Source organism: Arachis ipaensis, chromosome B2 (assembly GCF_059453495.1).
Source record: "Arachis ipaensis isolate K30076 ecotype BB chromosome B2, ASM5945349v1, whole genome shotgun sequence".
In the NCBI taxonomy this organism is placed as follows: Eukaryota; Viridiplantae; Streptophyta; class Magnoliopsida; order Fabales; family Fabaceae; genus Arachis; species Arachis ipaensis.
In genome coordinates this window covers 20,322,101-20,347,970 of record NC_142437.1, presented here as the reverse complement: position 1 = coordinate 20,347,970, position 25,870 = coordinate 20,322,101, and the positions used below count along the sequence as shown (strand labels likewise).

At 30.2% G+C, this 25,870-nt stretch overlaps 1 protein-coding gene and 1 pseudogene across 1 annotated transcript; one reads left to right on the top strand and one right to left on the bottom strand.

The window, feature by feature from the left end:
- Positions 1-19,820: 19,820 nt before the first annotated feature.
- On the bottom strand, positions 19,821-20,903 carry LOC107626938 (protein FAR-RED IMPAIRED RESPONSE 1 pseudogene; annotated as a pseudogene).
- Positions 20,904-22,353: 1,450 nt separating this feature from the next.
- Positions 22,354-25,776, top strand: LOC107625016 (vacuolar protein sorting-associated protein 2 homolog 3). Its single transcript, XM_016327527.3, has 11 exons — positions 22,354-22,634; positions 22,828-22,872; positions 22,979-23,013; positions 23,118-23,168; positions 23,892-23,996; positions 24,116-24,187; positions 24,577-24,648; positions 24,752-24,832; positions 25,015-25,050; positions 25,146-25,201; positions 25,440-25,776. The coding sequence occupies exons 1-11, from the start codon at positions 22,598-22,600 to the stop codon at positions 25,489-25,491; spliced, it is 642 nt and encodes a 213-aa protein (XP_016183013.1). The 5' UTR covers positions 22,354-22,597; the 3' UTR covers positions 25,492-25,776.
- The last annotated feature ends 94 nt before the right edge of the window (positions 25,777-25,870 follow it).

Sequence of the window (25,870 nt, the reverse complement as noted above, 5' to 3'; positions counted from 1 at the left end):
ATCATTTCTAAAAATTTAGGGGACTCAAATCCAATTTTTACTACTGATGGCCTTAAAATTAACTTTCCCTGAGAACATGCAGTACAACAAAATTCACTAGGTTTAAGAATCTTCTGGTTCTTTAGTGAATATTCATGGGAGTTTTCAATAATTCTCCGCATCATGGTTGTTCCCGGATGATCCAATCGATCATGCCAAATTATGAATTTATTTGGGTTAGTAAACTTTTGGTTTACAATGGCATGTGATTCAATTGCACTAATTCTAGTATAATACAAGCCATATGAAAAATGAGGGTAACTTTTCTAATATAACATTTTTATTTGAATCATGAGTTGTGATATATAAGTACTCATGATTTTCCTCATTCATTGTTTCAATATAATATTCATTTCGGCAAATATTTTTAAAACTCAATAAGTTCCTAAGAGACTTAGCAGATAATAGTGCATTATTTATTATGAATTTTGTTCCTCCGGGAAACAAAATTATAGCTCTTCCGAAGCCTTCTATCACATTGCCTGAGCCAATAATAGTATTAACATATTCTTCTTTTAGCACAATATGGGTAAAATATATATTACTTTTGAGAATGGTGTGCGAACTTACACTATCTGCAAGGCAAACATCTTCACTATATGTTCTTGACATTCTCTTCAAAGACAAATAATAATAAAATGAGTAGAAATATATGTGCATAAAATTATTTTCTTGATTGAAAATATTTTTCTAAGAAGTATAGTATATACTAAAAATTTTATTGTTATTACTTTGGGACATTCAGTAATTTTGAAATTCATAAATATTTTATTATACATCGTATTTGAAATTCAGATGTATAAAAATAAAACTTAACAATAAGTTTCTTACATTATGAATACTTAACAATCTCACATATTAAACTATTCAATCATTGATCAAATGACTAATATTTCCTTCAGGATCCTCAAAAAATCAGATACATCATAATGAGTGGTGGAATTTTCAGTAATATCATTTGAAACAAAATTTGTTTTCTTTCCTTTATCATCATTTTTCAAAGATGCTTGATAAAGATCGACTAGGTATCTTGGGGTACGACAGGTACGTGACTAATGGCTCTTTTCACCACAACGAAAATATTTATCCTCTATTGATTTATTTTACCCAATATTTCTTTCTTTATCTCACTTCTGGTGAGATCCTTTCTTGTGAACATAATTCTTCTTCCTTCCATAATTTTTTTTGTTACTAAAACCTTACCATTTACCTCTTTTGGGGTAATGATTTGTCGCATTTGCTTCAGGAAATGGGGCGGTGCCAACTGGGCGTGCTTCATGATTTTTTAAAAGTAACTCATTGTTACGTTCAGCAACAAAAAGGTAAGAAATTAGCTCAGAATATTTTTTAAATCCTTTTTCTCGATACTACTGTTGCAGGAGCACATTCGATGCATGGAAGGTTGAGAAAGTTTTCTCCAACATATCATTATCAGTTATCTTTTCTCCACATAATTTCATTCGTGAGGTGATTCGAAACATTGCTGAATTATATTCATTTATGAATTTAAAATTCTATAGACGCAAGTGCGTCCATTCATATCGGGCTTAAGGAAGTATCACCGTTTTTTGATGATTATACTTTTCTTTAAGATTTTTCCACAAATCTCCAGAATCTTTTAATGTGAGATATTCATTTTTCAATCCTTCGTCAAGATAACGACGAAAAAAAATCATGGCTTTGGCTTTATCCTTTTGGAATGTATTATTTTAAGCCTTAATGGTATCTGCAAGATCCATTGAATCAAAATGGATTCCAGGATCTAGTATCCATGATAAATAATTGTTTCCAGATATATCAAGAGCATTGAATTCAAGATGAGAGAGTTTTGACATAATGAAAATTTGCTACCTGAGTCTTCCTAAAATTTGATTAGAGTCTCGTGCTGATAACGTGTTATAAAATAAATAAATAAAGAAGAAATAATAACTATAAAATAAAAAAATATAAATAGAAAATTCTAGTATTAATATTCACTAATATAATTATCTCACTATAATAATAGAAGTAACTTATCTATTTACTCGTATTATATATATTACAACATTTAAATATTATTTTGGGCATAAAAAATATCCCATAGTCACTGTATATTTGATAATATTGGTACATCATTTTTATTGGTGAGAATTATATATTTAACTTATCTATTTTTTTTACATGAAAACAAATATTGCATTCATCAAATAATCATACAGTACTAATAAATAACAAAAAAAACCATGGATTTAAGTCTAAAAAAATTACATATTCTTTATGTTGAACTAAAATAAGAAAATGGATCCAATATTTGATTTTATAGAATTTTAGCATATAAAACACAGATAAATTATAATTTTATTTGTTTTTAAAGCTACATAGAAAATAATGCAATATTATAAAATATTTTTTATTTTTGAACAAATACAAATTCTTTTTTGATCTAAAAATATTTTAATGAATAGAATATTATCTTTTATGTATTTTACCCAGATTTAAACCGTAGCCACACCATTTATAAAAAAAGAAAAATAAAATACTATAAAAGAGAAAAAAATACATTACAAAAGACTATTAAAATTAGGCCAATGTGCTATCGTGATGAAGGAGATATTTTTTTTAGCTGCTGAAGAGATATAGAGAAGCAGGTTGCTAATCTTGTTCCTCGAAGGATGGCACGTCCTGACTGAAAGCAGAAGTTGCAGACTGTGACGCATGAGGAGAAATTAATTAGGTAAGTATAATTTTGTGTTAATGATTATGATTATATTTTTGGGCTTTTTTATTTTGGGCCCAGTAACATTTTTTGTTATGTTGTAGTATGAGCTATTTTGTTGTTTTATTGTGTTGTTGGGTATTTAGTCTTTAATTTTTATTTATTGGACATAGTATAAAATTAGTTTTTGTTGTGGAAAGTAGAAAAAATGATTAGTTGTTATACATTTGATTAGTTTATATTATTAAATGGATTATCTAATAAAAATAAAAATTGTCAATTTTTGATATTTTGAATATTTTTTTATAAATAAAAATTAATTTATTTTAGTTTTATAATAAATAAATTAGTTAGAGCTTCATTTTACAATTCTATTTTTCTTTAATTATTTAATAATGTGGTTAAATATTTTTTATTCATGTTTTTTTATTTTATTAATCATGTTATTCTTGATTTATTGGTTTTCATTTTATTGTCGTTTAGAATATACAAAACAATGGAAACGTCTATTTTTTTATGTTTACATATTTTTATTTTATGTTGTCGTGTTATACTCTGGAGTACGATAGGTATACGAGACAGAAACAAATAACAAAAGTTCATATTGTAAAACAAAGTGAATAAATAAAATATATTAATATGGGTTTAAGACTTAAGATGATGTGTCTTTGATTTTTTTTAAAAAAAATTGGTTTATAAAATTAAAATTTGACATAAAATTTAGCATAAGTTAAACTATTTGAAAATAAGAGCTATAAAAAAATTAAATTTGATATTATTATTATTATTTTATTTTATTTTGTTTCCCATAGTATCTCCAATCCGGTAGGTTGGTCAATGAGTTACTGCATGGATAACGTAGGATTTGAATTTTCGACACTTGTTTAAGCAATTAGTGAACTAACTATTAAACCAACTCAATTTGATTTTCTTCTTATTATTGTTATTGTTGTTATCCCCAACTCGTTGCTTCCTCTTCATCAGCCTTTGATCTCCTGTCGTCAACATTCACATTTACACACCGACAGAGAATCAAAGATATATACCCTTCTTTTCAAATTCTAACTCTTTCAACCCTTCTTTTCACATAATTATTATTATTATTGTTGTTAAACGGGGCTTAAGCACAGAGAGAAAAGAGTTAGAACATTATAGCTTTTATGGGGTATAGACACTCTATTTTGGTTATCAACAAAGAAAAAATTTTTTTTTGATAAATAATAAAGAGAAATCCTAAATCAATAAGTGGTGTCTAAGTGTCTAGTTTAAGCTATCTTTAACTAATCCATCTTTGTCTATCCCAATTCATCTATGTGTCAAAAAGTTCAACTACAAAAAATGTTACTGGGTCCAAAATAAAAAAACTCAAAAATATAATCATAATCATTAACACAAAATTATACTTGATTAATTTTTTCTCATGGATCACCATCTGTAGCTTCTGCTTTCAGTCAGGACGTGCTGTCTTTCGAGAAATAAAATAACACGTATTCAATAGTCTATGTCTCCACGTCTTTTCAGCAACTAAAAAAATATTTCTTTTATTACTGTAGCACTGCTTGTAAAATTAAACAAACAAAGAAAAAATATAATTAAACCAAAAATGAATTATTAAAAATTAGACCTAAAAGTCGGTGAAAGAATAAATAGAAAGTAGAGAGAAGGGAGGAAGAAGGCAAGAGGAGAAGGAAAATGAAAAAAAAAGAGGAAGGTGGTCGTGAAGTAGAGAGAAAGTGGCAATAAAAGAGGAATGGAAAAAAAATAAAAAAATAAAGGTAATAAAACATACTTGAAAGGAGGAGTGAGAGTAGTAAAAAAGGAGTGGAGGAGGTGAGGGAGGCCACCGTTGTCCTGTGAACTTGTATGACCGAAGCAGCCCTCTAAAGGGTGTTTCTTTCTTTAATTCGGAGAGAGATTGAGTACATAGAGTTTAATACGAAAAAAATAATTAAAAAAATCCAAGAAGCATTTTCTTTGTATTCAAATTTTTTTTTTTTTACATATATATGAATCAATTAATATATTGTTGGAGATGTAGTTCTAAATAATGAAATTTTACAACCAACCTTTGTTCTTTTTTAATTTTTCTCTTAATGACTAAAGAGCTTAAGTATATTGGAATAAAAAACGGATGAATTGGTTTAGTAACCAGGTCCAAGTGTCAAATTTAAAAAAATTAATACTTTATTTGATTTTTGAATTTTTATGTGGGTTTTAATTTATTCTCTGAAATTTTAATTACTTTTTTTAATATCCAAATTTTATAAATGTGACTCATATTAGTTCTTAAAACAATTTTTGATATAAAAATGTTAATAAAGCACTGACATGGACAACTACATACCATGTTAAAACTTGTAAAACAATGTTGTTATGGTTTTGGTGCTTAAATAGTCTAAAAACGATACCGGATCACTTGTTTTAGGAGAAAAGTTTCCATAAATACCACTTACGATGTCTTTTTGAACTATTAGAGTACCAAAACAAAAATGATGTCGTTTTACATAGTCTAACATAACATTTGACTGTCCACGTCAGCGTTTCATTAACATACCAATTTAAATCAAACCTATTAAAATCTGAATCAATGACTTTTTGCATCCCCATGGGATCATCAAGACATTGAAATATGATAGTATGATCAATAATCACATGTGGACAGTGGTGGAACCATGGGGCTAGCGTGTACCATGATCCATCCCAAAATTTTAAAACTATAAAAATTAATAGAATAATTGAAAAAGAGAAAAAAACAAATTAATTTTTGACTTTTTGTTCCGAAAACATTTAAGTTTCTAACTCTTTTTAAAATTTGAACACCTGAATCTCTTCGTCCATTTGAGGTTGCAAAACATAAGAGAAATGTCTTACGTAAATACCGTTACGTAGAAATAACCCTTACGACATAAGGACAAAAAAAACCTTCCCAATATTACGTCATTTTAGCATTGGTAGATTCTTCTTTATCCCCTTATGCATTGCTCAACTATTGTTGAAGCCACAAGCCAGCAACAATAACGGATTCAATGTCAAACTGATTTGAAAAAGTTGAAAAACATAATGCAAACCTTGCCACCAAACTAACACACATTTCAATATTATATGCGATAATTATTATATATATAGTGATACTATATAAGGCTTTTATTCAATAAATTTTGTCAATTCAATTTAATTTTTTATCATTTATTTTTAAATTAATTATATTTTTAATTATGTATAAATACTAATATAAATATAATTTTTTATTAAACATTTACAAATTAATAAAATAAAAAATTTTTTACTCACCACATATATTTTTTAATAAATATTTATAGTATATAATAATATAATAGATATAAATTAATTATTAAAATATAAAAATAATAGTTACTATAATATAAAAATAAAATTAAAATATTTGTTATGCAAATAATAATAAAATATTATATATTCATTTAATTATGAGTCAACCAGTTTAACCTGTGACCCACCGATTGAATCAATAACCCAATAATCCAATAACGTGGAGTCTCTTTTTTATATATTTCAGATCGGATCGGGTATGTCCAACTCTTCCCTCACCAAAAAAAAAAATATTGGGGGACTTTTTTGTCCCTAAGCTTTTTTAAAATCATTCACGCAGATATTTTCGTTACGTTTCGTAGTCCCATATAGAAGGAGAGATTTATATGTCTAGTTTTTGAAACAAATTAAATTTTATTTTTTAATTTTTAAGGACTTAAATATCTACGAGACAAAATTAGAGATCAATTTATCTTCTTCTCAAAAAAAAAATATCAACACCTCTCCAAAATGGAGGCCACTCAGATAAAGACGCCTAAAACGTCTTTTTTTAAAGATGTTTCTATATTGTGTTTTAATTGGTTTCTGTATAATTTATTCGGTGTTCCTTATCACATATTATTAAATTCCTCAAAAGATTTTCTTTCCAAAAACAATAAAAAATATTTAATTTGGACTAAAACAAAAAGGTAATAGATTAACTATTAAATTTTTTTTAAAAGATTATTTACATAAAAAAATATATCACATTCATCAATATATATATATATATATATATATAACAAGCTTAAGCCTTTTAAAATTTTTATAAATAAAAAAATAATTAATTTATATTCGTACAATATATAAAATAATTACTATATTATTATTATATTATAGATTAAGATTCACTAATTTAAATTTTCTTTTTATTTTTAATATAAGCATTAGAAATAAATAAAATTTTTATAACTAAATGTAGTGTAACAAAATATATATAATATTAATTAGTTCTTAAAAAATTCTAAAAAAATAGTTTCTTCCATTTTAGTAAAATAATTATTTATTAAAATAGACAAATTAATTATTTTTTTTTCATATACAGTTTTTTTAAGAAATAAAAGTAATTAATTAGGACATTGGTTAAGATAATTAAAGTCACTATTTCATTAAATTTTTAATTTAAAGACAAATTCTAGTTAATTTTTGTATAGAAATTTCGAATTTGAAAACATTGATAAAAATTATGTTGAATTTTGATTTATTTGATTCTCATTTAAATTAATCACTACATAAGTTAAAGTTCTGTTTTGAAATTATATTCGAGCTTTAATCTGATTTTTAAAGTTTCAATTTACTTAGTTTGATTTTTTAACTTAGGTATCCGTGACTCATATTAGGGTTTTAAGTGTTTAGTTGAAAAAAAAATAAGGTAAAAAAAATTTCAATTGTCACATCAAATAGTCGCTAGAATGTATAATGTAGCAGTCGTTAGTCCATCTCAGCATGTCGTTAACAATTTTGTGAGACAGTGACAAAAATAAGATTAGGAACCAATGTGAGTCATAACTATTAAGTTGGGAGACTAAATTAAGTAAATCGAAATTTTTGAAATTAGATTGAAACATAGTTGTTAGAACCGAACCAGTGATCGAACCGGTCAAGCTACTGGTTAACTGGTTTATTGGTTCAACCGATAAATCACTAGTTGAACTGATAAAACCGATCTCACGTAAATATAAAATATAAAATAGTTAAAAACTTAAAATTAAAATTTGAAATACATATCTTCACTAACATTTTATGAAGAATCAAGTCTCAACTTCTAAAAATAACTAATATAAAAAAACCATAAAATTTTAATACTACAATAGTATCTTATTTTGACACAATAAAAAAATAATTAATTCACAAAGCCTATCATCTAACTATAATATCAGTAGATTTTAACACTAACACCAAAACAAATAACTTTAATCACAATACTAGCAATAAAATAGATCAAGTAAATTAATAAATTTTTAGTGAAATTTATATTTATATTAATAATGGTGTATAATTAAAATATAATTAATTTTAAAAATAGAAAAAACAAAAATTAAATTAAATTAGATATTTATGTATACTATATAATTAGTATTTGTCAAATATAATACTTAGAAGTGCAATGGCTAAGTGGCAAGTAGAGGTTGCTTTTGCTCCAAGGTTCTTTGTTCGAGATCTTGTGGAGACATTTTAAAAATTTTTTCAAACAGACCGGTTTGCACCAATTTTTATCGGTTCACACCGATTTTATTCCTTAAACGGTCCAAGGAGTAAACCTAGTCTGGTTCCGATTCTAGTACGGTTCACTAGTTTTTCGGTCGAACCAGCCGATCCAGTTCGATTTTTACAACTATGGATTGAAATATAAACATAATTTCAGAAACCAATAAGTATTATAAGATGATCAGATTGGATCGAATCGGATCCACACTCTAATCAGATAGAAGTAAATATGTTTAAAAAAGTAAACAAAAAAAATTATTGACTTTTTTTATAAAAATAAAATTTTTTAATATTTTTTATTTTATGGATATATTTGATATCTGATCCAAACATAAAAAGTGCAAATATCGAATTTGATCTAATAAGTTTAGTGCGGATTGGATCGAAATTTCAGCCATATCCCACTATAAACACCCCTAGCAATAATAACTAAAAAATTATAATGATTGTATTTTTAACTAAGAGAAAGTGCAAAAAAAAAAATACTAAATACAAGAACATTTAATTAAATATTAAAAAATTTTTTACTTTAAAACAGTTGGACTTTTTTTGCTTTTATATATATATATATATATATATATATATATATATATATATAATGTAATAATAATAATATGATAATTGTTTTATATATCACACAAATATAAACGTTTTTTTCTATAATCTTAAGAAAGGTTTTGTAAATCCCTAACCTTGTTATCGATTTTTGTAGTGTTAGCCCTCATATTATCAATTTGATTCATATATAATTCGGATGATAAATTATTTGGTGACGTACTTCCTTTTCTACTGTGATATACTTGTTTTTTATTATTATTATTATTATTATTATTATTATTATTATTATTATTATTATTATTATTATTATTATTATTATTATTATTATGTACATTAAAAAATAACAGGCCAAATTATTGCCATAACATAATAGAAGTATGGAAGTTTATCATTCTTCTCTAATGGAGAAAACAAAATTCTTTTCAATAGTTTATTTAACATTTAGTAGAATAAAAATAAATTTTATTAGAATAAATTTTAGTACGAGTTTAATATTTTTATTCATCATAAAATATTTATAGAATTACTCGTAGATAAATTTTAGAAAAAAGAAAAAAAATCATGATTTTTAATTTTATTTTAAATAAACTTTATTTTTAATTTTAAAATAAATTTTATTTTTATTTTTTAATAATATTATTTTTTATCGAATATATTTATTTAATTATTTTTTAATCATATATAATTAAAAATAAACGGTGTTTTCATGGTTTAAAATAATTATATATAATTAAAATAATTTTCATGGTGTTTACCATATATAATTATTTATAGAATTACCGTATATAATGAATGTGATATATTTTTTTTTATGTAAATAATCTTTTAAAAAAAATCTAATAGTTAATCTATTATTTTTTTTGTTTTAGTCTAAATTAAATATTTTTTATTGTTTTTGGAAAGAAAATCTTTTGAGGAATTTAATAATATGTGATGAGGAACACCGAATAAATTATACAGAAACCAATTAAAACACAACATAAAAACATCTTTAAAAAAAGACGTTTTACGCGTCTTTATCTGAGTGGCCTCCCTCCAAAATATTATATCAAACCAAGCCTAATAAAGAAGCTATTTTTTTTGTTTTTTGATGTCAAGAAGCTGCACTTTTATTTCACAGTAGTAATATCAACGTGCTCTGAGAGTCTAAGTCCAACTCAGTTTCCTCCTCCTCTTCTACATGATCACTCGAAGTGACATAATGAACCTGTTGCATCGAGCAATATCACGAACCTCAACATATCATTTTATCACATGTTATGGCGTTATTTTTACATGCATATCAAACATTATGCTCACATGGTTATCATCTTTGACAAAAAACGTCTAATTTCAAAATCTTCTATTTTCCAAAGCTATTAGAAATCTGTATCCAACATTTGCAATCTCCTTGGATTCAACTGCATCTATATTCATCAATATGATATTGTTCAAGGCATCTAAAAAATCTAGATGATAGGTATGCAACATCATAAGATAATTGCACTCGAATATCACTCTCTCCTTACCATTTTTTATGACCTCATTTGGATAAACAACAAATAAAAAAATTCACTATTAACCATATCTATGAATCATAGTTGTCAGAACCGAACTGGTAATCGAACCGGTCAGACTATTGGTTTACTAGTTTATTAGTTCAACCGATAAATTACTAGTTAAATTGGTAGAACCAGTTCCATATAAATAAAAAATAAAAAATAGTCCAAAACCTGATGTTAAAATTTAATATATATATATATATATATATATATATATATATTCACTAATATTTTAAAAATAATCAAATTTTAACAAATTATAATTAACAAGTTATAATCTGGTTATTATTAAATAAATATATAAAATTCTATAATCTTTTCATAATAAAGATTTTTTAGTTTTATTTTTATATTAAAGTAAATATGTTTTATTTTAATAACTAACTAATTAGTTTATATTTATTATATTGTTATATACTATATGTATTTATTGAAAAATAATATTAATAAATATCATATAATCATAAAAAATAATTATATTGTAATTAATAAAAATATTTGATATTTTTTATTTATATATATTTAATTATATTTATATTAATAATTATGAATAATAAAAAATAATATCTAAAAAAATTATTATAAGTTTTTATTATATAATTAATAATTAGCATTTAAAATAACAGGGCTGCTACACATCCATATAACCATATAACCAAGTTGGCCAAGTTCAAATAGAATCAGGCGCATTAAATGGCGAGTGACAACATGCGCCAGACAAAAGAAAGCCCTCCTTTTTCATTCGCGCTTCATTATGAAAAAACGCTACATCTTCTTCAACACGAAACCACTCATTCTCTTTGAATCTCTCTCAACATCACTCAAACTTCAATCACACTCTCTGCGAAAACCACTACTGGAAAGGAAACGGAATAAGATTTCGCAAGCAACAACCAGAAACGAATGAAAACATGCAGCAACAAAGACTACCAAAGGTATGAGAAAACTACTGTTCATTTGAAATATGCAATGTCGTGTTTTTCCTAGTTGCATTTTAGTTTTAGTGGATTGATTTACTTCGTTTAGTAGATGGAACTATTGTGAATGATTTTTACAGTATAACTAGGGCTTGGAATGAAATTTGTTGTTATTTTCGTTCAATTCAGTGGATAGTGTAACTAGGGCTTTAAGATATACGTGCTTATTCTTACTGGTGTGGATAGTTTAACTAGAGCTTTGAAATTGGTTGTTACTATCTTCAGTACTTTTGCATGGAAAAATACTATTCTTGTTGATTGAAAGTTGATCATCATTTATTAACCACATGAACGTTTTTCGGTTCGGTGGCCTTTGTGATTTTGGTTCTGTGCATGAATGAGTTTCGGTTCGGTGGCTTGTGGCATTTTAATTGACTTGATTAAGATATACACGCTTGTGCTTATTGATGTATTGAATGAATTATTGACCAAATTTTTTCATTACAAAACAGAACATGACAATATCTCCCTTTCTACAATTTTTTTAAGCATGAGTTACACTTGATGTAAATGAGTTTTGTTTAGGACAATTGACATTAGAGACAACTCTTTCACTTTGATAAGTCATACTACTGTAAAATTATCTCATTATATTGGATAGATTTCAGCACGAATAGTAGTTAACCTTGATACTTAAAGAAAGATATCAAGTTTCAGTAAGATTGTTTAAAGAAGCCAATTTGCAAATTTCATTTTGAAAGAACACCTAATTCATGAAATTTTAAAAACTTTTCTTTTGGAAGATGTTGATTTGATTAAGATATACGTGCTTGTTCTTATTTGTGTGGATAGTTTAACTAGAGCTTTGAAATTGATTGTTACTATCTTCAGTACTTCTTTTGCATGGAGGAATACTATTCTTGTTGATTGAAAGTTGATCATCATTTATTAACCACATGAACGTTTTTCAGTTTGGTGGCCTTTGTAATTTTGGTTCTGTGCATGAATGAGTTTCGGTTCGGTGGCTTGTGGCATTTTAATTGACTTGATTAAGATATACATGCTTGTGCTTGTTGATGTATTCAATGAAGTATTGACCAAAATTTTTCATTACAGCAAAACACAAGAAGAAAATGGCAACAATGAAGGAGAAGGCACAATATAATGTAAGCAGATTAAATATATTTATCCACTTTCATTCGAATAATATCTATAAATATATCCTCACATTCTGTTTCAAAACTTACAGAAAATTCATTATTGCAGATGCCAAACAAAGGCAATAGTAACAGTGTATAGGGAAATGAGTCAAGAAAAGAAAGATATAGTGAAAGAAATGGGATTTGGTGCCCTGGAAAATGTCCCAGAAATGAACGTCTCTAATATCCTGTTGAAAGAATTGCTTGATCGTTTTGATGAAGAGAAAGGATGCCTGAAAACTCTCTAGGGGAAAATATACATAACTCCTCAGAAAGTAGCAGCTGCCCTCGGCATAACCAATGGAGGTAATACACTTTCCACTTATTGCTTATTTTCAGTTCATTGGTATCCAGAAAATTAAACTGACCGTTTTGGATTGATTTTTGCTATTAAAATATTGTAGGGAATCGTTTTTCTGATAAGGTTGATTACAACAACCTGAATCCAGCAGACAAGAAAATATTTGACAGTGTCAAAAATATTTCCTTTGTGACTTTGACAAGGAATGTGCTGGATATGAGGGTAGAAGGGGAGGAGAATAGGAAAAAATTCAAGAGGACTTTTGTTGTCTTCATACAAAAGTGCTTCTTGCTCCCCACAACGATAAGTGTGGCCTCCCCAATCCATAAGCCACCGATCTTTCATGTGGACAACATTCAGGAATGAGATTGGGCAAAATATGTGCCCAACTTCTTGATAAAAGGAGTTGAAAACAAGAGAAAGGGGAAGAAACAGTCTGTTGATGGCTGTGTTTTTGTGTTAATGTTGATATACTTCTACGAAACCAAGTTGCCCCGCCCGTTTGCACCTGATGCTCCCCCTGCACCGTGGGTGGCCTATTGGACAAGGCAAATGATCCTTGAACAGATTTCATCCGAAGCAACAGAACCATTGGTAAATACTCTACTAAAATTTCCCCAAAAATTTACTTTCAAATGCTTTTAAAATACTCTACTAACTAAATAAACTTTTGTTTTAGGTTATAATTAATTTATTTGTCCTACTTGCAATTGTTAGTTTGTTCATTTGAATGTTTCTGCATTAAGAAACATTTTTCTTGATGATTAAATAGTTGTCATGTACTATTCACCATATGAACATTTTTCGGTTCGGTGGAATTGCTTCATTTGTTTCACCGGATTGTTAATGTATTTTCTTGATGATTAAATAATTGAGTCCTTGTTTCTGTTTTAGGGACTTCTGTACAGAAAGTAAAAAAATAAAGAAAAAACAAAAACAAGTAACTTGGACAAGAAAGAAAAAAGAAAGAAAATGAAAAAGAAAATTGTCGAGACGGATTCTTCTTTGGAAGAGGAAAGACTTTCCGAATCTGAATCCGAAAGCCAGTAAGTTTAATTTTCATATTGATTTCATTTAATTTGTATTTGCTTAAATTTGTTCTTATGTGCTTGTTCTTATGTATTGCAGAGAAGAAGAAATAAAAAAAAACTGGAACAAAGAAAAGAAAACAACAACCGAAGGTGGTTAAAAAAAAAACCAAAAAAACAAAGCCTGTGCCGATAGATTCAGAGAGCACAAGCGAATCTGAAAGCCAGTAAGTATTGTGTAATTTCTGTGAGACGTTTTCTTGATTGCATATGTATCACCTTTTCTTCAGCAAATGAATTAATTTCGGTTCGGTGAGCTTCTAATTTTCGTTTTAGCACTTTAATTTAGTTCGGTTCGGTGGTGTCTGTCAATTTGGTTGACTTCATTGTTAGTGTCTTGTCTCTGGTATAAATTCGATGTGTTTGTCTGTATTCCAGAGAAAATGAAATCAAGAAAACACCCGTAATAAAAAGAAAACAACCGCAAATGGTGGCAAAAACACAAGCCCAATCTGAGAAGAAGTAAGTTTCTCGAATCATATTTTCTTTTATTGATACTTACATATTAGGTTCCTTGATGCTTATTTTATGAACTTTCATAACTGAACAAGCAAAAGACAATGCTGCGGAAAGAAGAAAACGAGCATTGGAGACGATAAGAGAAAAGAGATAAAAAAAAAAAAAGAAATGATGGAGCTCAGTCAACAAACATTGCTCCGGATCAGTTTGACTCTCCAAAGGCACAAAATGAATTCTCTCAAACGTAAGATTCAGTTTATTATTCCCGAGTTCTTTTTTTTTCTTTGCTTAATTTTGCTACAAACTTTTCTAATTCCTCTAGATTCAATTACTAATATTTATTTATCTTGCTTAGAGTGCCGACTGTAAATCTGGATAGCGAGCAACTCTTACAGACTCAAGGAAGCTTTACACCTTCTGTAAATGCCGCGAGCAATACCAGGTAAATTGGTTCACTGCATATTGTACTTTCGGTTCGGTGGTTACCCAAAAATGAATTTAATGTGTTTCTAGACCTCTGCTTTTAATCTTGATTTCTAATTTTAATTTGTTATCTTTTTTTTAGGAAAAATACCTCAGAAAGCCCGTTCAAATATTTTAGAAAAAAGAAAATCTTCCCAAGAAAGACTTTTAAAACTCCACCAATGTAAGTTAAAAATATTTATGTTACTCTTTTAGATTTAGTTAATAATTTTTGTTTAATTAATCACAAGGAAAATGTGTTTAAATATCACTAGAGCTACACCTGATTCTGAGCTACAAATCGTTGAATTTCAACAAGAAACTCGTTCTCAACCTTTGGAAGTGTGAGTTTTTCAATGTGCAAATTCCTATTTTTTAAAACAAATTCTAATTATTCAACATTAACTTTATCCTTGTTTACATTCCTTAGATCTCCTCTTGCATTGTCTCTTCCAAGTTCAGTTCAGGAAGAGTTGATCAGGGATGACTTCATCTATGTCTCTCCACAAAAGGAAACACAACAAACTTCTAATAATGAGTAAGTTAATAAATATTTATTCACCACATGAATCTTGTTCAATGTTTACTGCTTATACATGGTTTAATTATGGTTCAGTTGAAACCAGAAATGAATTCAATGTGTTCTTATTTTTGGACTCTCTTCTGTTATTACAGCTACCCTCCAGAACTCGAAAAACAGGGTGTTACAGTGTCTTTTACGAGTTCTGTAATTGAAGACTTATTCAAAGATGACTATGTCTATGAAGTTTCTAATGAAGAGTAAGTTTCACATAAAAATTCTTTTTATTAATTTTAATGGTATAGGATAATAATTCTGGGTTATTATTGAACTGTTTTCTATTTAATGCAATAGTCCTGCCAACGAACAACAGCAACAATCCCAAGAACCTCCAGTAGGACAACAATCAGAAAAAGAAGCACCTGTTAATGTGTAAGCAAAAAATTCTTTAATATCACTTTTGTTTAATATAATTTCGGTTCACTATAAGTTTGGATTTAGGTTCACTATTAGTTTGGATTTCAGTTCACTATAATGATTAATGTCATTTTTGTTAAATATCATTGTTAAATATGATAATAGTTTGGGATAATTATAGAAATGTTTATTGTTTAATACAGCAAACCTCTGGAACAGCAACAACAGCCCTGTGAAGAACCAACAGCACAACAATCCGAACAAGAAAGACCTGTTGATTGTAAGTTTTACTGCTTATATAAACACCGATAATGTTTACTGCTTATACATGGTTTAATTATGGTTCAGTTAAAACCAGAAAATGAATTCAATGTGTTGTTGTCTTTGGACTCTCTTCTGTTTCTTATAGCTGCCCTCCAGAACCCAAAAAGCAGGGTGTTACGGGGTCTCTTACAAGTTCTATTATTGAAGAGTTTTTCAAAGATGACGATGTCTATGAAATTTCTGATGAAGAACAATCCCAAGAACCTCTGGTGGCAAGGCAATCAGAACAAGAAACTTTAATCTTGTCATCATTTGAAAGGTATGTTACTTGCTTTTCTTTAATATCATTTTTGTTTAATATCATTTCGGTTCATTGTAGGTTTTGAATTAGGTTCACTATTTGTTTGAATTTCAGTTCACTATAATGATTAATATCATTTTTGTTTAATATCTTTGTTAAATATCTATCATCTTGCAGTGCTGCTCAACCTAGGGAAAGGGAAGATGAAAGGCCTTCCTTTAACTTTGGGATAAGTCCACCAGCATCTCAACCAAGTCAGCCATTTGAATCGAGTGTTTCACAGCTTAAAATCCTAAAAGAGGCGGTGGTAGATGCTGGAGTGACAGCAGCATTAAAGTTTGCTGAAGCAACAACTTCAGAGCCATCCTTACCAACTACTGAAGTTTACAAAACCCCAGAGAAAAAGATAAAAATCACGAACGAGTTGATTGAAAAGTGTTATCATTGGATGACACATGCGAAACAGACAAAAGATGGTAGCAATGAATATGAGCCAATATTTGTCTTGAAACATGAGGCACTTTACGAGGGGTTAAGAGAATATTTTATGTCTCTAATGCCCAAAGAACACGTGCATGGCTCGGTAATTCTTTGCTAGTTGCAATAACGTTAATGATTTTTCTAAACACTATTATATAGTATATCTCATAAATTTTCATCCTGTAGGTGGTTAGTATACACAGCATGATTCTCAACCAAATAAAAGTTCGGCGGTATCAGGAACAAATATACATTGTACCGCTGGATATTGTGGTAAGCTAAATTTCTTATTCACTGCTGATTACTTTTCGGTTCGGTGGGAATGTTAATATTGATTCACCTGATTTTTATGCATTTTGTTGAGTTCTTTTGCATGAAGAAAACTTTTCTCTTGATGATTGAATGTTTTTCACATTTTATTTAGCATATGAATTGTGTTGGGTTCGGTGGAAATGTGATTTAACTGATATTCATTTTGCAGAATTTTATGTTGGGAACACATGGTGAGTCCTACACTGATAAGAGGACAAACAAGGCCTACAGGTTTGATATTGAGCAATATGCCCACCACCGCCAGTTTCTTGACAAAAGGAAACTTGCATCGCATCTATTTGTAAGTTGTAATTTCTAAAAATTCTTTGATAATTCTCTTGTTTGCTATTGTTTCGACTGAAATATTCTATAATTTTCCCAAACTTCAGCTATTTGTGCCAATTTGTAACAGAGCCCATTGGTGATTGTGGATTGCTGATGTCAACAAAAAAAAATTCTATGTGCTTGACCCTATCAATAAGCTGCCAGAAAATATACCTGATTCAAGGAAGAAACTGAACAAATTTGTTGTAAGTTATTTTATTGTAAATTATTCAAACTATTCAGTACATGAAATGAGTTCGGTTGAGTGTTGTTGATTTATTTTTTTCAATTTTTGCATACCTTTCAAGGATTAATAATTTCTCAGATGAGGGTTTATGCTGGGGCGGAACCCTTAATGGAGGATGGACTTGGAGTAGAAGCAGAGTATATCCAATAAAATGTTCAACAAAAAATCAAAAGCAAGAGGAGATATAAATATAGAGCTTGGACACAAGTAAGTACTTTCTAAATTTATAAACTTCTTTCTTTTCTGATTTCAGTTGGGTTCATTTCTTATGTAACTAATTACTTTCAATTGAAATGTAGGGAGAGATTGATAGCTTCAGATACCAATATGGTCCCATATTCTGTTGCATGAAATGAACAAAATTAGAGACCAAGTGATTTGAGAATCTGAAGCAATAAGACTCCCGAAGTCATTTGCTGCCCTCTCCAGCCCTTATTATAAATTCACATATGGGGATTTAGATAGTAAATACATATACTATGATTGGCTGTTTGTAATTAACAATATTTTGTTTAACTTGTTTAAAAAGCAAAAAATGCTTACTTCAAATGTATATATGTGAATATTAATCTAAATATTAATGTTAATATTTATATTTGATTCAAGATAAATTGCTCATCTGAGATGTTAATTTATATATCTGTTGGAACTGTCTGGCTGCTATTTTATTTCAGGTTCTCAATGATTGCAATCATTGTATTTACCAATACATTACGAACTCTAAAAGAACACAGTGAATCAAAATTAATACAATGGGCAAACTGAAAGTTAGAAACACACTGAACCCCTAAACCCTAAACCCTAAAGACTAAAACCAGAACTCTGAACACTGAACCTTGAACCCATAAACCCTAAAACCCTAAAACTCTAAACCCTAAAACCCTAAACCCTAAACCCTTGAACCCTGAACCCCTAAACCCTAAACCCTAAACTCCTAAAACCCTAAAACCCTAACCCATAAAACCCTAAACCCTAAATCCTGAACCCTGAACCCCTAAACCATAAACCCCTAACCCTAAACCCTAAACCTTCAACCCTGAACCCCGAACACGATGAACAGAAATTAATATACTGGGCGAACCGAAAGTTGGAAACACAATGAACCCCTAAACCCTGAACCCTGAACCCTGAACCACTAAATCCTAAACCCTAAACACTAAACCCAGAACCCTGAACATTAAACCCTAAACCCATAAACCTTAAACCCCTAAAACCCTAAAACCTTAACCCTAAATCCTAAACCCTGAACCCTTAAACCCTGAACCCTGAACCCCTAAACCCTAAACCCTGAACCCTGAACCCTAAACCCTAAACACTAAACCCTAAAACCCTAAACCCTGAAAATCCGTCCAAGAAAGAGTTTTAAAGCTCCACCAATGTAAGTTAAAAATAATTATGTTACTCTTTTAGATTTTTTTAATAATTTTATTTAATTAATCACACGAAAAATGTAACTAGCACTACACCAGATTCCTGTTTCTCAAAACAAATTCTAATTATTCAACTTAGAAATTAATACACTAGACGAATAAAAAAAACTGCATATATCAATATGAAATTTCACAAAAAAAGTGACTATTCATTAAAGACTAACAACAGTCATAAATTAACCCTGCTATAACCATGGTGAACCGAAATTTGCTCATGGGTGAACAAAAATTTACATTAATAAAAACTAAAACTTGTACAATCTTCTCTTGGATAATTCATATCTGGTGCATTGTAAAGAGTGGAGCTTGACTGAATCGATGATCCGAAGTCTAAAAGGTTCAACTACAAAAGACATAATTAATTGTATATTAGCAAAATGAACAATTGAATTTTTAACTAATAAAAAACAAGTCAATTTTACCTCGCTTGGAGCTGTCTTTTTCTTTTTCTTCATGAAATTTGAGATATTTTTTTCCAGGTTTGATCCAAGTCTGTTCTTGGGGTGACCTCTTGTTTTGACGTGTAGTGGGCTTTGAAGGTCATTCACATTGTTTAATGTCGCTTCTTCGTGGGTTAACAAACTTTTTCCTTTGCTTCTCTCTTGATATTCTTCTATCTTCACCATGACCTTGTCAAATGCTCGGATGCAAATTCACATATATTGTGCGACCGAAACACAAATTTGTCAAATTTCTTACTTTTTGGCTCCAGTAGAGGTTCATCTTGGCTGCTATTGATGTGTGTATGCCTCCCTGAATTGAGCTTGAACTTTCCTGAACTTCTCATGGGTATATACATGTTGAAACTGTGCCTCTATTGCTGATTTTGTTGCGCACGGTATCACGGTGTGAAAATTTACAGCATCAAATTCTCTCTCTGCTTGCTCTCTACTTGCTAGGCAATTGTCGTATTGCTTTACGAATTGTCTCAAGGAGCTATTCCGTGTGATGAACTTGTTGAAAAATGAATGCATTCTCTCACTCCTTTGTGTGCTTCTCATCCCAGCCCAAAAGTGGTGATCCAAGTAAACTGGAATCCATATATGTCGATCCTCGTACAACTCTGCAAACCAAACCAAACCAAACCCATAAGGTCTGGTAAACCGAAAACAGTGCATGCTTTGGGAAAAAAATATATGAGCATAAAAATAATTCGAATTGAAATCTGAATTACCTGAAAGCCACTTGTTGCCTTCGAGGCCATACTTTCTAAGGATATCAATCCAGTTTCTGTCAAATGCTTTTTTTGTGTACGAGTTCCAAACAACATGGCTCATCTCTTGTTCGATTTCGTTGTGTCCCTTGTAGCCATTTAATTTGCTTGGGATCTTCTTCATAATGTGCCAGATGCACCAGCGATGAATTGTTGTTGGCATGCACAGCTTAATTGCCCTTTGAATCAATGCGCATTGATCAGTAAGAATACCTTTTGGTGCCTTCCCTCCCATGCAATGTAGCCAACACTCAAATAGCCATTTAAATGATTGGATGTCCTCATTTTTCATCAGCGCGCATCCAAGAAGTGTCGACTGGCCGTAGTGATTCACGCCCACAAAAGAACCTAAAACCAAATTGTACCTGCATAAATAACAAGCACACGGTGGTGAACCGAAATATATACACTCACTGAACATAAAAAATATATATGAAAGAACCGAATACCTGTTTGTTTTATAGGTGGTGTCAAATGAAACCACGTCTCTGAAATAATCAAATGCAGCCCTGCTTCTTGCATCAGCCCAAAATGCATGTTTAATGCAGTGATCGCCTTCAAGGTTGAGTTCAAAGAAGAAATTTTGGTTTTTCTCTTTCATTCTTACTAGGTACTTCCCAAATTCTTTGGCATCATCTTCTTCGAAAATATTCTGTACTTTCCTTGTGATGTTAATTCCTAACATCTTTTTCTATAAAACCTAGTTCACGGTGGCTACCAGCTACTGCCACAAATGATTGGTAAGTTTTGCTCGGTCTGATTCTGGCTTCCTCGTGGGTTTCAATGGTGCGACGCACGAACATGCTAAGCTCCCTGTGTTGTTTGAGCATCTCAGCCTGGTCTGGACAACAAGGATGTGAGTGATTCAAAACAACTTTGAAAATTGTCCAAACACCAACATTCTTCATTATGTGTACATAAATTCTGGCCGGACAATTCAACCCAGCCGAAGGGTTTGTCTTCAAAGTTGGAGATATCTTTGATTTCCACCTCCCCTCTCTGGTACATACAATTAGTTGATTCTTAATCTTGTCTCCGTCCCGAGTTGTGTTCCTTATTTTGGTAAAAAAAACGGGCAAGTTTGGAATAATGTTTGTAGAACTTTCCAGTTTCTTCTAGTGCCTTGAAAATCATTCCCACCTTTAGGACAAATTTTTCATCCACAACACAGCTGATCTGTATGGTGAACCGAAATCTTAATTATGGTGAACCAAAATCTTAATTACGGTGAAACAATTATATAGTGCTTGGGGAACAAAACAGAATATATTCGTCTAATTTTTTTTAGACTCCTTTCTGCATACCGAACCGAACACATGCACATTGTGAAAGCAAATCTTTAGTACTTACCGAATTGAAAAGTTACTCACAGTTACTCACAGTTACATATTATCAATTCAATTCAATTCAATTCAGATATAGATCACATCAGTCCATTCAATTCACTTCAAATAAAATTAGCAATTTCATTCCATTGAATTCGATTCAAAATTCAATAATCCAAACCTCATCAAATTGATGCGTTCCAGAAGAATTATCCAAATTGCACTCATTCAACTGATTTGAAGTTGATTCATTCATTGTTTCAATTCAGAATTGCAGATTGAAGAAGAAAAAGAAGAAGAAGATGAACGACGAAGTTAATTACGTTGAAGTCAATCCAGATCCATAATGCAGAGAAAAAAATGCGAATAAAGGAGAACAACGAATTTAATTACATTGAAGAAGAAGAAGAAGAAGAAGAAGAAGGTGGTTTACGTTATATGGAAAGGTTTAGGTTGAGAAAGGTTGATCACGCAAAATAAGAATTACGTTATATACATTATATGAGGCGCATGTAAAACAAACAAGTATGTGGATAGAAAAAAATGCGTAAAGTGAAAAGTACTTGGATACCATCCATATAATTTTTACATAGATGTAGAACTTTTCCGTTAATAAATACCATAATGTCAAACCAAATTAGATTGGTCTAATTTATTTACATAAACGTCAAATTTAAATTTCATTTTATATATAATAAATTATTAGCTAATAACAAGTTTTTAAATAAATATCCAATCTGCAATGGCTTGATTCTTTATTCGTCGGTTTGGGATACTGCGGAAAAAAATATTACAATAATACCAAAAAGGAAAAAAAAATTAATAAATACGAGGATGTTTGTTATGTTATGTACCTGCACTCTCCAGCATTGGTTCGGGGTTCTGATCTGAACACTGATTCTCAGTACCCTTTGGAATCCCCTTTCACAAAACCAAGACTTCGACAGATACTACGTTGTGTTCACACACCATGAAGAACATCTTCTCTAAGAAACCATCTCCCAAAGGTTCCTCCTCTTCCTTTTTCTTTCAAATAAAACATTTCTGAATTATTTCTCATCATTGCTTGTCCCGTCAATTATTGGATGTTTGTTTCAATTGAAATTCTTCTTAATTTACAATGCCCTTGATTTATTGACCTCAAATACTTTTTTTTCTCATGTTCCATTGGTGTTTTTTTGTTTTGTTTTTTTGTTCCAGAGGTTCTTAGGGAGAGTAAACGAGAAATGGCAAATGCTACTAGAGGTAATGCAATTGATGCAGTTTTCAGTTCATAACTGCTATTAAAGGTGTTCTTGTTAAGGTTGCCAATTTTACATATTTATGTGTTTTTCTTGATTATAATCCACAGGTATAGAGAAGGAAATTAGTGCATTGCAATTGGAAGTAAGTTTCTAATCAAACTCTTTTAAGGATTGAATTTGAATATCCTATTATTCTTCAAGTTTTGAGTGTTATGTTCTGATGTGGTTGCTTTTCTATATTTTTAGGAAAAGAAGCTTGTTGCTGAGATAAAGAGAACTGCTAAGACAGGAAATGAGGTACATAACTAACCGAACAAAGATCTTTGAAAGCGACTTTGTTTCTAAAGTGTGCAAGTAAAGGGGTATTCGGTAATCGGTATTCACCTTTGATTTGATTTGATGGAAAGCTATTGATTTGCCAGAATTTAGCTGCTGGAATTTTCAATAGAATTATCTGACATTAGTTCGAATCTTTGAGTGGCTGGTATTCACTCTTTTAAGCTATCAAATCACGCTCCTTGATGTATTGTTTTACTCTAGTTTAAAGTATATCATGAATTTAAACCTATAAACTTTAAGGTTGTGTTTAGTAAGTGTCTCAAGATAGATATTACGGGACAGAAGATAGGGATAAGATAGAAAAGTTATGTCTTTGTCACTATTCTATTGTCTCTAGTTTTTGGATGGATAGAATATCAATCAAATTTTGTACTTGTACACTAATGCATTTTGCCTATTTCTAAATCTATTTCCGTCTCCAAATAAGTTTGTCTCTCCAAATATCTCTATAATCATGTATTAAGATAGTTACTAAATAGGGCCCGATGGTGGATATTATGCGCCTTCAATTGTTTATCTTAGAGGCGGACTTGCTTTCGTTGTGTTTTTCTAACTATGATATGCGTTGATCATAGTTTTGTTTTCTGCATTCAGACTTGATCATCTGTTACCATGATATGTTGTTGATATACTGCACGTGGGTTTTTGATATTTCCCTTACACATCATGCATTTTTTTCAGGCTGCAACTAAAATTCTAGCGCGGCAGTTGATCAGGCTTAGGCAACAAATAGCTAATCTTCAAGGTAGTCGAGCTCAGATGAGGGGCATAGCAACTCACACACAGGTATGCCTGAGTTGTTTAACTGTTGTCTCTATGGTCTCTTGTTTTTCGTACTTGCGAGTGAGCATGAACGAAAGATAGATGATTTGTGGTCGTTGCTACATTTTTTGTTTCTTACACAGGCGATGCATGCTCAGTCTTCCATTGCTGTTGGCATGAAAGGTGCCACTAAGGCAATGGCAGCTATGAATAAGGTAACATGTTTTTATCTTTATAATTTAGTTATATCCCAAAATTTCTCTTTTCATAGAGAGACTCGAAAGTTCTTTGTTTGTATGAAAGTCTCGCATGATTTTTGGCAAATGTTATTATGTATTTTGACTTGACAATGACATTGAATCAAGGCATTGACCGCTTGATGTGCTAGTGTTTACCAGGTTGGCATTTATGGGTTATTACTTATTATCAGGCTTGTGAGAGTGAGAGAGTTTAGTTTCCATTGAATGGTCAATTTATTGAAATTTTTTGTTTTTTCAAAGGCTTGTGAGGAATCTCTTTTTGTTATTGGAGTCCATGAAGTAGTTTCTGCATAATTTATTTTAACCGTCTTCACCTGTGCTAAATTCGAGAATCTTGTTTACAGCAAATGGCACCTGCAAAGCAGGCCAAAACTATACAGGAGTTCCAGAAACAATCAGCACAAATGGATATGACCGTGAGATTATGTTTGATTTTAGAATATTTTAAAGTTGGTACAGATCATTGTTACTTAAGTTTCCATGGATCACGGACTATTATGGTGTATTTTATATGCCCAGACTGAAATGATGTCGGATGCCATAGATGAAGCCTTGGATGATGATGAAGCTGAAGACGAGACTGAAGAGCTGACAAATCAGGTACTGCATTTGGTTTATAGTCTAGTGTATAAGGTTTAGAACTAAAGTAATGATTGTGCATTCGCAAAGTGAGCAATTAGTCCGAATAAGGCAGAAATTCAAGATTTGGTTATTTTGAGGTACCAGGGCTTTTGAAATTACAAAAAGGATTTGATGGAAATTTCAATTGACTTTTCGAACAGGTGCTTGATGAAATTGGCGTTGACGTCGCCTCACAGGTTGGAATCGTTTTCAATAATCTCTACACTGTTATCATTTGTTTCAATGCTTTTGCTCAATCTAATTGATTTGTCTTCACTTTGAACTTTTCCAGTTATCAGCAGCCCCCAAAGGGAGAATCAAATCAAAGAATACCGAAAATGTTGGCAGGTATTTATGATCGAATTTCCTTTTCATCAATAGTTTATCAGCTTTCCTTCGTTCTAAATTTCTTTTTTGAGTAAAAGAAGATTGGATTCCTTTATGTAAATTATATTTGCTGCAGGAAACTGGGAATGCCATCTAACATTAATTTTTCATCAATTTTCTTTCTCTACTATGTTAAAACTTTAGATGTTTGATTTTTATGTTCAGATTATTTGACCTTGGAAATTTGATGCATTTTCAGCTCTGGCATTGATGAACTTGAGGAACGTTTGGCCGCTCTTAGAAACCCATAATATTTTGTTCAAAGATTATGATTCCCATTAAACTCAGTTGTAAATTCTTTCCATAACTCCTTCAATGTAATGGAATGGATTCTAAGCTGAGATAGAGAATATATACCATAGTACTTGTAATTGGGGATGGAAAGAACATTAAATCACAGAACATCATAACTAAGTTTGATGCTATCTGTAAATGCAACTACGCAAAACTACTAAGTTGTTGTATGTTCTGGGTGATAAAAAAATGACGTCCCCATTTATGTTGAGATGCATTACAATTTCAGCTCTTTATTTTTATTTTATTTTTTATCACACCTTACCAAAAGCATCAGCATGTGTTGATTCTTGAAGCCTCGGCTTCATATCTTGTTCATACATTTTAAGTATTCAT